The sequence below is a fragment of the Cydia splendana genome, chromosome 22 (assembly GCF_910591565.1).
Source record: "Cydia splendana chromosome 22, ilCydSple1.2, whole genome shotgun sequence".
NCBI classification, from domain to species: Eukaryota; Metazoa; Arthropoda; class Insecta; order Lepidoptera; family Tortricidae; genus Cydia; species Cydia splendana.
In genome coordinates, this window is record NC_085981.1 from 5,374,644 (window position 1) to 5,386,563 (window position 11,920).

The 11,920-nt window shown below is 37.8% G+C and overlaps 1 protein-coding gene across 1 annotated transcript; it reads left to right on the forward strand.

Annotated features, from left to right (window-relative positions):
* The first annotated feature begins 1,677 nt into the window (after positions 1-1,677).
* LOC134801396 (uncharacterized) lies at positions 1,678-8,410 on the forward strand. Its single transcript, XM_063773929.1, has 5 exons — positions 1,678-1,832; positions 2,740-2,819; positions 3,652-5,169; positions 5,896-6,663; positions 7,005-8,410. Exons 2-5 carry the CDS (start codon positions 2,750-2,752, stop codon positions 8,069-8,071), a joined length of 3,423 nt encoding a protein of 1,140 aa, XP_063629999.1. The 5' UTR covers positions 1,678-1,832; positions 2,740-2,749; the 3' UTR covers positions 8,072-8,410.
* The last annotated feature ends 3,510 nt before the right edge of the window (positions 8,411-11,920 follow it).

Here is an 11,920-nt window from a genome sequence, read left to right on the forward strand (position 1 = left end):
TGCAGGCGTCCATAGGCTACGGTGACTGCTTACCATCAGGCGGGCCGTATGCTTGTTTGCCACCGATGTGGTATTAAAAAAAAACTTACTTCAGTTATTAGGCAATTCATTAACTCTTTCAATTCCACCCCCCTTTGCACTCTCTTCAGAGATGATTTCCGACATAAAAACTGTCCTATGTCCTTCCCCGGGACTCAAACTATCTCTATACCAAATTTCAACTAAATCGTGCACCAGCGCCGGTGCTACACCGCGCGGGCGGGACAGTTCCTATTGACAAAGTTTGTTGTGCAGTTGTTGTTAAGTCTCCATACAAAATTCCACCCCTTTAAGGGATGATTTCTGGGATAAAAACTATCCTATGTCCTTCCTCCGGACTCATACAATCTCTATACCAAATTTCATCTAAATCGGTTCAGCAGGTTTAATTAGTTTTAGGTGTGTATGTGATTTTATTTTTATGTTTTTGACATGTATGTTTTTACCGTATTAAACGCTCTGAATCTGAATCTGAATCTGAATCAGCGGTTTAAGCGTGAAGAGGTAACTGACAGACAAACAGACAGACTCCCTTTTATAATATTATATCATATGGAGTATGGAAGTATGGATATTAGTGTGGTACCGACTATTGATTTAGCCGACTAGCCGACTAATCGGCGCTCGAATGGCCGATTAGTCGGCCGACTAGTCGGCTAGTCGGCCAAATCATCATTAGTTTCGTATAAGTTCAGGTGAAAAACAATAGTTTTGCTCCTTTGGTTACGCTTTTCATTATATTAGCTTGGCTAAAAGGTGTTCTCTACAGGTTCAAAGACCTATCACAAGAATCCTCGTTAAATTTCTGTCTTTCTTTTATTTTGCGATCCTGAGCAGACCGTCAGTACAGCTTGTAGGAGGTATTTCCAAGGCTCTATTTCCCTTACGTAGTCGCCAGTTAAGAAGCTATCCCCTGTGGTCAGCGTCTTTACGAGCAACGTGCCCTGTCTAAGTCTCTGAATTTCGCAATAACATTAATAGTTTCCCATGGCTCCACCATTAAAAAAGAAAACAAAACTGAATAATAATAAAATTATTTAACTATCGAACTTGCATATGAAATTACATGAGAATCAGTTGAGATCGACCTGTAGAGGAAAACACCAGCCCACCAACATACGATAATGATCAAACGGTCATATTATATGAACAAAAGTTTTCGTATGCACAATGAATAGGTATTTTAGTAAAATAGACATAAAACATATGGTAAATATTGACTGTTCATTTCTCTTTTTATGTTTTTCTTTCACTAATAAAGTGCCGACTAATCGGCCATTTTTGCCGACTAGTCGCCGACTAATCGCCGACTAGAGATGTGGCCGGATAGTCGGCTTTCCCGACTAGTCGGCGACTAGTCGGTACATCCCTAATGGATATGGATTTATCCTTTAATTATTCACTTTTGCACTCGAGTGTATTGAGATATAAAGTTTACGTTCAAGTAGACTTTATTTTCTCTGCTTCACTAAAGAGTCTAAAGAACTCATTTAAAGTAAATGAATGTTTAGAATAATAGGATTTTTAATGTTTTTGGGACATTTATTTAACATTAACTTTATATGCTATTATCTTAAAATGCATTATTATTATTAAATAATTGCTTAGTCTGTTAGAACTTGGTACTGTATGGGCTAGTTGGAACGCTCAATTCTCTGTTCCAAAATGGCCGATACAGAATAAAAACACGATATTTGCACCGCATTGCTGCGCTTCTTGTGAACATTTGAGCAAAAATTCAGATCAAAGCCGGCGAAGTCGCCGCCACTGTCAAAATTTAAAACCTTATTTTGGTAAGTTAACAAAGCTGCTAATACTAATATAATCTGAGTGCAGGCTTTATTACGGTATACTTTGATGCTAGCACGAAAGAGTTTAGTTATATTAACACGATAACAGTGTTACGGAATACCGCTGCTAGGCTGAACATTTTTGATCAGGACTCGAGGATTACATTACAAAAGGTGGGTTGATTCTTTATCAAGAGTAGTCAAGAGAACATCAGTAATAAAATATCTTACGTAGTAAGCATGCGGCTCTGTAAGCAACAGGGAAAATATTTTGGTAAGATTCATTTATAAACGGTGTCGAATTATGATATTTGGGTGACCTGAGCCTGGACCATTGTTTGGCCCTGTCCCCAGTTTCATGCAGCAGATTCGATCAATATTCTATAAATGGTGCTCTAAGCGGCCTAAGCAATTGCCTACTTTGCTTAGGGTGGTATTGTCCTGCCCAATTTCTCTGTCCAATGTGTATTTTGTCTCACATTTTGCTTAACGAGAGAGTGAGTCGCAATGACATTAGACCAAGTAATTGGACAGATGGAATACCACCCTTATTTATTACTTAATTTGGCACCAGCGGTGGTCTTAACCATTGCATAGCCCTGGCTTGCAGACCTTAGCGAGGCCTCAAGCTCGTCTGCTTAACACCGCTGTTGTCTAGCACTGACAACTTGGGTCTTCTCATGGTGATAATTGTTACATGAAATGTGTATGGCTATCATATTTAGTGTTTACCATGACAAGGTACAAAGTGGCTTAGAATTAGTATTGGTTGATTACGGAAGCTGTGTGAAAACATACATACTTACATAGGTGTGGCTAGCATAGCAGCACTGTTAGATACATAATTATTTAATTTTGTACCCGCTTATCAGTGTTTCAAAGAGCTAAATGTAATATACCCTGTTCACAGACAAGCCAATATGGAGCAGCAAATTGTTGTGAAGACGGAAATGCAGCCAAATGAGGAAATACTGCTGTTTTATGTAGATGGTAAGATACAATAGTAGTTGGTGTTACAAGAGATCAAAATGATATATTTTCGTCAAGGGCGTACATTGAATCCTGAGCTCAACTGTCAACTATGAGGAAATTGATACGTTCCAAAATATGTATTATTTGACCAAAAAAAATAGTATGCAAGAAAGAAACAATTGTGTCCTAGAACAGAAAACTACAACTTTGATCCCTCCTAGCAGGGAAGAAAAGTGCCACTTTGATTCCTCCTAGCGGGGAAGAAAAAGCCCTTTTTCGAATAGGTGATGTGAAAACATATATAAACTATACTTTTACAGCTTTAGGTTTTTGGAGATGGAGTTAAATTGGCTAGATTGGCACTTGTGTTATAATGCCTACTCTATATACCTCAGGAAGAAGTATACAGCAAATACCTAGGGACTCTGTGCATACTAAAAGAGGCAGTAGAAACCTGAAAACATAGCTAGGCTTCATGGAGGAGCTGAGTAGCGCTACCTCATTTCATGCAAAATAGGCACGATGGTGCCAATTTGCGGAAAATGTGCAGAAGTACCAACTAACTATAATGCCTAATGGCCTAATATTTTGAGGCTAAGTGTAAAACCGGAGCCTTTATCCATAATGCTATCTTTTGTCAGCTGACAATTAAACACTTACTTAATAATTGTCACTAGTTGACATTCTTGGGAGTTTGGCCAACCTGCCAATTTGCAACTACTTTAAATTAATTCCTAACAAAAAAGGTCGTCGGGACAGCCCTTGGGCCTTGTGACCAAAGCGCCTCACGACCCATACACTTCCTGTAATAGTAATAATTATTTTTAATTATATTATTTTCTGTTTATAGAAGAAGATGGCACAACAGAACATGGAGTAGTGACAACTATTGAAAACATTGAGCAACAACAAGTAGCTCAGCTTCAAGATGACAATACCTATCTGGTGGAACAATCTAGCACTCCCTATGAAGAGGCAATGGAAGCGGACCACGCCTGGTCCAAAGACAAATGGACTGATGACGAAACTAAACGACTTCTAGTATTCTATGTCGACAATAAAACCTCTTTCCTAGGAGGAGCAACAACAAAAAAACATCTATGGACAGTAGCCTGCAAAACTATGCTCTCAAACAAGAACCATGCTGGCTGTGAAATGAAGCTGCGAAATTTAAAAAGAAAGTATACCCAGCTGCGTATAGAACAAGAGAAGGGATTCGATGTCATATGGCCGTATTTCCAACTCAGCCACCAAGCTTTTCATGATGACAAATATGTCACTGCTGTTTTAGAGGAGGAAAAAGCCAAAATGGCGCCTAAACCTGTCGTACCAGCCAGATCTAATGACGATACAGGCGTTTTGGTGGTCAAAAAGGTTAATAAACAGGCTGGGGACGGAAATGTAGAAGCAATGTTAAATTTATACTTGAAACATAAAAAGATCAGTAGCCATAGAGTTAAACAAAGGAATTTGTGGCAAAACATTGCTTTACAGCTAGGTACCGATGACGGTGACTACTGGCATAAACGCTTTTTAAATTTCAAGAGTAACTATGTGAGGTTACTGGAGAAAAGAAACTTGGAAGGGCCAGACTCTATAAGCTGGCCGTATATGAAACTGTTTGATCAGATTTATGAAGGAGATGAAGAATTCCAGAAAAAACATGGACTGCAGAAATATGAGCCTCCAGTGCGTATAGAACAGTATCAACAAGTTCCGGCAGAATCTCTTGAACATATCTGGAATCAAACAGAATTGACTGTCCTTGTCAAATACTACTTTGACTGCTACCAAGAGTTTCAAGATAAAACGATTCCAAACAGTTTCCTGTGGAATGAGGTTGGGCGTCTGATAGACAAAAGTCCTGATTCGTGCAAAGCTAAATATGAGGAATTAAGGGCAGAGCATCTCGGGAAATACATTGAAGGAGGATATGAAGTCCGCAATCGAGCGCCACTGGCAATTTTATTCGACAATATTATCTTTAAAGACGTCCAGCTAGAAATTGCTACCAAGAGCCTTAGAGCCACTGAAAACGACATGTGGAAAACTGAAGAGTTGGATGAATTGGTGCAATTCTTCTATGACAATGTAGAGGTCTTTAAAGATTCTGTTTGTTACTTCGTATGTTGGGCTGCCATCTCGAAGAAGCTACGGAGGACTATACCTGCTTGTAGAAAGCAGTGGAAAGAGTTAACAAGACTGTATAAGAGTATTCTGGATGATAAGAAGGAGAATCCTGACATGCAGATCGACTGGCGATATATTGAGTTGTTTGACTGCATATTTGTTTATGGTATGGATACGCATCTTCTTGACGGCTATGAGAAGTTGCAGGATCAGGAGAAGGAGTCTGAAAAAGTTGGAGGTAAGTCTATTATTTCAAACTAAGGTCAATGTGGTGAAGACCGGCATATAACATTTTTGGTCGTTGTAGGGTAAGAAGCTAAGAACGTATTTGTATACGTACTTCGATTCGATCATACAGAGTCAGAAAGGAAGAGCTATGTTCCTTCTGTTCTACCAACCTTCTGTAAGTGGAGTATGTATGAGTATAAATAGAAACACAAACACAAGAGTTAGAAGCGACGAAAGAGTTTCTAGATGATCTTACCTGATAGACAGTCTTCTCTACATTGACTTTACATGATTTTAAAGCAGGCCTTATAAAATCTATGGAATGTCTCTTTAATAAGACAGCCGCAAATTGTTTTGTATGGTTATGAACATATTTTGTATTGGAAGCGTCTATTCAGATGGGTTTTTTAAAGTGAATCTATGACTTATAATGAATGTGCTAACTGTTGTAGTTTCGTTTTGTTTCTAATTTCTATATAGAACCTGTTTAATGAAAAAAATATGTGTTTAAGGGAAAATGAAAAAAAACACTGTTTCGAGCAAGACCCGAACTTGCGACCTTTCGTAACACCGGTCCGAGTCCGATCTTACTTTTAACAAACTGAGATACCAACGCTTATCAGAAGCGTGCGAATTCATCTTTTTTTTGTAATTTTTCCTTTAATATGAAAATTTGTAGCTCGCAGACTGTTAGATAAAAATTTGTTTTGTTTAATTGTGTACTCTTTTTTTTCAGTAAAGAGAGTCGAAATCAGATCGGATGACGAAAACGAGTTCGACGAAATCATATCCGAAGACGAGGAGTCTTACGACGATAGAGGCTTCATGAAGCGCTCCAAACGCCGCCCCGGCGAGTCTAAGTCCTTCAAAATACTCGAATACTACCAGAAAAACAAGGATAAATTCAACTCTCCTTTCCGTAAGAAGCTAGCTCTTTGGGAAGTCCTAGCTAAAGACATAGGCATTTCAGCAACCCAGTGCGCGCATAGATTCAGAAACCTAAAGCAAGTCTACACGAAATATGTGCAAAGAGAAATCAATAAGCCTGACAAGCCTATCCTATGGCCGTATTACGCGCATTGCAAAAAGGTCTTTGGATACAGAGCCATTAAGTCCAAATTGCGTAATGGCAAGAAAGATACTGATGATGAGGAAGACTGGTCTGCTAAAGAAATTAAACAACTCATTGTTTATTTCTCGCAGAATTTTGATGATATCAACTCTAATTTGGAGGATAAAAGCAAATGGTCGGCTTTAGCAGCCGAAATTGGTAAATTGGAAGATGCTTGCAGCGATAAGTTGCTAGAACTGAGGAAATCCTACAGGAAACTTAAGACAATGAAAACTAGGAATCCTGATGTTAAGATCAGTTGGAAGTATTTCAATATGTTTGATGAGATTTATAGTGCAAGAGAAGAGACAGGGGAAATTGTGCAAGAAATTGAAGTAAATGGCGACGGATATGAAGAATTTAGTCTTTCTGATGTTAAGATGGAAGCACAAGGTAATTTTAAATATTAGTTTTTGGTATAGAATTCTATTGATATCACTTTTATTTTGCTGTTTTGCATCATTATCATAATCATTGTGTCTTTCAGATATCATAGAAATAGAAGTTGAGTGAAGACTAGATTTAAGAGAAATACGTTTTTTGTTATTTAATTTTCTATCACAATATAGTTTTGATCCCATTAGAGCTTATTTCACTTAATTTTAAACCTAATATATTGGTGAAGGTACTTGTATGAGTTTATTAATTATTGATATACTTTTGTAGAGTAGATAATTTATTCCATTTTGTGGAAATTGTTAGATAATGGGTCTAATAATTATTAATTTTTACAGATGATGACTTTCAATGTATAATCGTGATACCTGAAGGCCAGGACATCAATGATATGAGCAATGCACAAATCATCATGTCTGAAAATGGCCAAATGCAGCCATACATACAAGTCCAAACAGAAAACCAACAAACAGTCAAGAAATGGACTAAAAAGACCAAAAAGACATTGCTGATACACTATATTAACTATTTGAGGATGAACAGAGGGAAAGAAATAAATGCAACTGATATGTGGAAGGAAATATCAGCCAAATTAAACATGTCTCCATTATCGTGTAGAAAAATGTTTGCGAAATTGAAAGAAAATCATTTACTACTAGCCAATGAAGTTGATCCCAACAAAAAGAAGACGCCATATTACACGCTACTTGAGAAAATAGTAGCTATGAAGCCTAAATTCGCTAAAACAGGACAAAAGAAAACTATGAAAGAAGAAAAAGTTTACACTGATGTTGCTCTGCCTGATGAGAAAGTGCTACAAGCATTGTTATACTATTTAGAGCATGTAGGAGAATTCGTGAGTCCCAAGTTTGAGAATAAATACCTATGGACAGAACTGGCCAATCACATCTCAGAGCCTTTGAACAATATATTGAGAAAAATTAACTATCTGAAGCAGAATTTCGATATTCAAACAGGAAAAGTTTCAGGAGAAGACACTCCTTTCACTGACATTTTAAGGGAAATCGTATCAAAGGAATCTTCTCTTACTAGCGATATTCAAAACGAGCCAAAACCTGACCAGCTAGAAAACGAAGAGGAAACATGGACTGATGAGGAAACAGAACAGCTACTTAGCTGGTATCTGGCAAACTTAGAAAAATTCAAGAACCCCAAATTTGTTCGCAGTTACCTGTGGATGGAGGCCGCGGACATCCTCAAGAAGAGTGCTCTCGTTTGCTCTAAAAAGATGACTGAAGTTAGGACTCAGTACAAAACTCTTATAAAAGAAAGTCCTGAAGAATTGAACAATTGGAGGTTCTATGATTTGTGCCAGAAAATATACGGGACGGGAAAAAGGAATGCTGAGAGTATGATGATTTTAGATACGACGCAAAACGTTTAGGTTTATTTGCCAAGCAATGTATTTTTTAGAAACTTTGCGGCTCGCATGACTACATGTGAAAACGGTGGTCGCGCGAGATTACACCTGTTTTTGTTCAATCCTAATCAGAAAGAGATAGACAGTCTATTTCGCGCGACTATAAGTATGTGCTCTAGAACTGAGTCATGAAAGTGTTCAAATCAAATCTATGACTGAAGAGATTGATTTATTTGCGTTATTTTTACTAACGTCAAGACGCTGACTATTTTATAGAATCATGGGCTTTTAATTTTAAACTGATTTCCATTTTATGTTGTATAGATACACGTTATTACGTTATTATACAGTTATAGGTTATACTGATTTACATGAGGTAAATAAATTTAATTCGCTATATTATTCATATATTTTATTTATTACTCCTTAAGTACCAATCCCGTGCAAAATTAAAAACATGGCAACTCACTGCCTCATATAGAGTCTGTGCGAACAGGACTCTACCTAATAATATTTTTGTTTAGTTATAATACTTATAAAAACCTATATCATTACACACTACACCTTATAAAACAAAGTCCCCCGCCGCGTCTGTCTGCTTGTGTTCGTATATTCGCGATAAACTCAAAAACTACTAAGGGGTCATCCATTAATTACATCACACGTTTAGGGGGAGGGAGGGGGTCAAGAAAATGTGACATGTTGTGACAAGGGGGAGGGGGGTCATAAACTTTGTGACGTCACTTTAACTTCATCAGTAACCGAAAATGTATTTAAATTATTTTATACGCTAATTATTATTTAAATAACAAGGTTTTCAAACGATAATCGTTTTTATTCGTTTAATTTTATTTCTTAATCAGTTTTGGGTTATAAATTTACTAATATTTCTTTTGTCAAAAATTATTTGATAAAATATTAAATAAATATTTGCCGATTTCGTTGAAGAAATGTGACGTCACACCAGGGGGGAGGCGTTTGCCAAATGTGACCAAGTGTGACAAGAAGGGGGGAGGGGTAAAAAAACCTAGAAATTCGTGTGACGTAATTAATGGATGACCCCTAAACGGATTTTCATGCAGTTTTCACCTATCAATGGAGTGATTCTAGAGGAAGGTTTAGGTGTATAATTTGTTAAGGTTTTGTGTAACCCGTGCGAAGCCGGGGCGGGTCGCTTGTAGTTATAAGTATGTTTGTTTAACCCTCGTGCCCTGAAACCCCTTGCAACGCTCAAGATTCCACATTTCGAACCACGCTACGCTTGTGAAATCTTTCGCTTGCTTGGGTCTCAAATCAATATTACAAAAGATGTAGCGCATAATTGTTTTCCATCGTACTTTCTCGGAAACGTTCGTATTTGTCATGCTATTTCAGTTAACCTCAGTACTTTTTGTGCCGAGACTGACTGAAATAGCAAGACACGTTCGTGGGCATTTTCACTTAACTGTGCACCTTTAACGGCCGGTTAGCAATCGTTACAAAACTGATGGTCAATATCAAATCCCACACATTTTGTCAGGAATGTAACGGTTAGACGTTACTGAAACACGACTTAAGTCGCGCTTTAAACCACAAGTTAAATGAAAATGCCCGAGTAGGTACGTCTCTTTGAAAATACGGAAAATAATTATATGCACTACAACTGTCCCTTTAATCGTTTTGCTAAATTTTTTAGTTAGTGGTACGTCTCAAATCTCAATCTTAGTAGTTAGAGTCAGACCAAGACAAGTCTGCAACGATTTTGATAGCACACGATCAAAATCGTTGCACACTTGTCTTGGTCTAACTTCTACTTAACTACAAAGGAATCGTAAATCGGATGGCACCTTTGAATCAGGATCGATTTTCGCAAGGAAGGTGAGAGCAAGTGGCTCAAGGTCTGGGCAGCCACGCCACACCCTGGCTTAATCCTGTTAGCGGACATGGAGCTAAGAAATCTAGTCGAATGAGATTTAATGGTACGCGACTTTGTATTTGGAAGTTGACATGTGAAAGACGATGATGATGTAGTGTGCGCTACGTACACACACCTTCACATTTATCTCTATATATTCCGCAGATTAAGATCATATATCAGAATTAAACTATACTTTCAACCAACAAGTTGTATCATTGGCGCCACACCTTACAGGATCCTGCCAGGATCGCCATGTGAGGTGGGACGTAAAGACAAACACTATCTCAGGAGTATAGGTTTATTCTACACACACCTTCACATTCATCTCTATATATTCCGTAGATTAAGGATCATATATCAGAATTAAACTATACTTTCAACCAACAAGTTGTATCATTGGCGCCACACCTTACATGGCGATCCTGCGGAAAGCCCAAAAGTTGAGGCGGAAAGAGGTGGCCAGAGGCGTTTCCTTGATAACTAAGCGACCAATATGCACTCGCTATTGCGCGTAAAGGCTCTAAAACGACCGGTCGTGGCCTCAACAGTGTCCTACGATCTTGGTCAGATTTGTTGAGCCACCTTGTTCAGGTTTCTTACTTTAGGTACCAGCTTTAGTTCGCCTCTTAAAAACCTTAACGGTCATAGGTTTTTTTACCTTTGGAAATTAAAAATACAGCCCTTAACGTTTATCCATAGGCTTAAAAGAGGCTTTCTATCCCTTTGATTTTTGGTTTAGTTAACGGTTACTAGATCTTACGGTTAAGAATGCAGCTCCAAAAGTATCAAGTTTATCTGGATTTTGATAACAGGGTCAGGGTCACAGAATAAGTAATAGTACCTACTACCGTACCTACAGAAAGGACACTTCCTACAAAACCGAAATTTGACAGCGATTCAGGGTCGAATCATGATATCCCTTTCTAACTTATGGCACCATCCCTTTCGACTATTAAGGGTTGTCAAAATTCAAGTAGGTAATTAACGTATCTGTGGTCGTGCACGCAAAGGGCCGTCAAGTTGTGTCAACCCTAATAATTGCTCGGAGCAATGCTGAGCCGAACCGAGCCGAGTTAGTCCGAAGTCAGGAGTGTCTCCCCACTGACAGGGTATAGGAGCATCGCATACCGGAAGTTTAGTAGCTTCGTGGTCCTATCTACACCACTGTATAATACGAAGTATCAAATTATGTTGTTCCTTCGTTGTGTTACCATTATCAAGAATATGTGTTCATTTTAACTTTTTAAATGTTGTTTATAATCGCGTTTGTATGTTTACTGTACATAGTTATATCTTTTATACTCGATACAGACTGAGTAATATAGTGATTGTGTATTAAGTGTGGATGACGTCAATGTGAATAAAAATGTGAATTCTGTGAACACAGCAGTGACATCTGTTTTGTACCAATGCTAAATTACTAACCAAGGTAGAAAGTATAGGTCCCTAGGTATTACAAGCGTACCTACTAGGTACTTATCTACTATTTCAGTCAATGGGTCAATATAGGACCCCATCGTGCATTAGGCAAAAATATTTCTGAAAGTTTATAATACACTGCCACCTGAGTTTTAGTTTAGGTTCCTAAAGTCCTGACTTAAGTTTTATTAGTCAGCATCAAAAGTATATGCGTCAAATGTATATCTATACCTATCTACCGTTATCTAAATCTAATACCGTCTTATAATGTGCAGCAATTATTATCTATAAAACTATAATCTTAAAAGTCTGAAAGTTATTCAAAAATCTCAACAAGTTTAAGAATAAAACGATAGTTGAGATATGCCCTCATTGATTGCTCCAATTATCTTACGTTGCACGTTCACACTATATAAAAAGGTACCTATTAAGTAATGAAGCCCCACAAATGACATCCAAGCAGCACTGTTATAGGTACCGCATTAGTTATACGGTGCGAAGGGGTAAGAAAGCGTGATGTAAGACAATGCAGTGTAAAATATTAGATTTACCGTCAT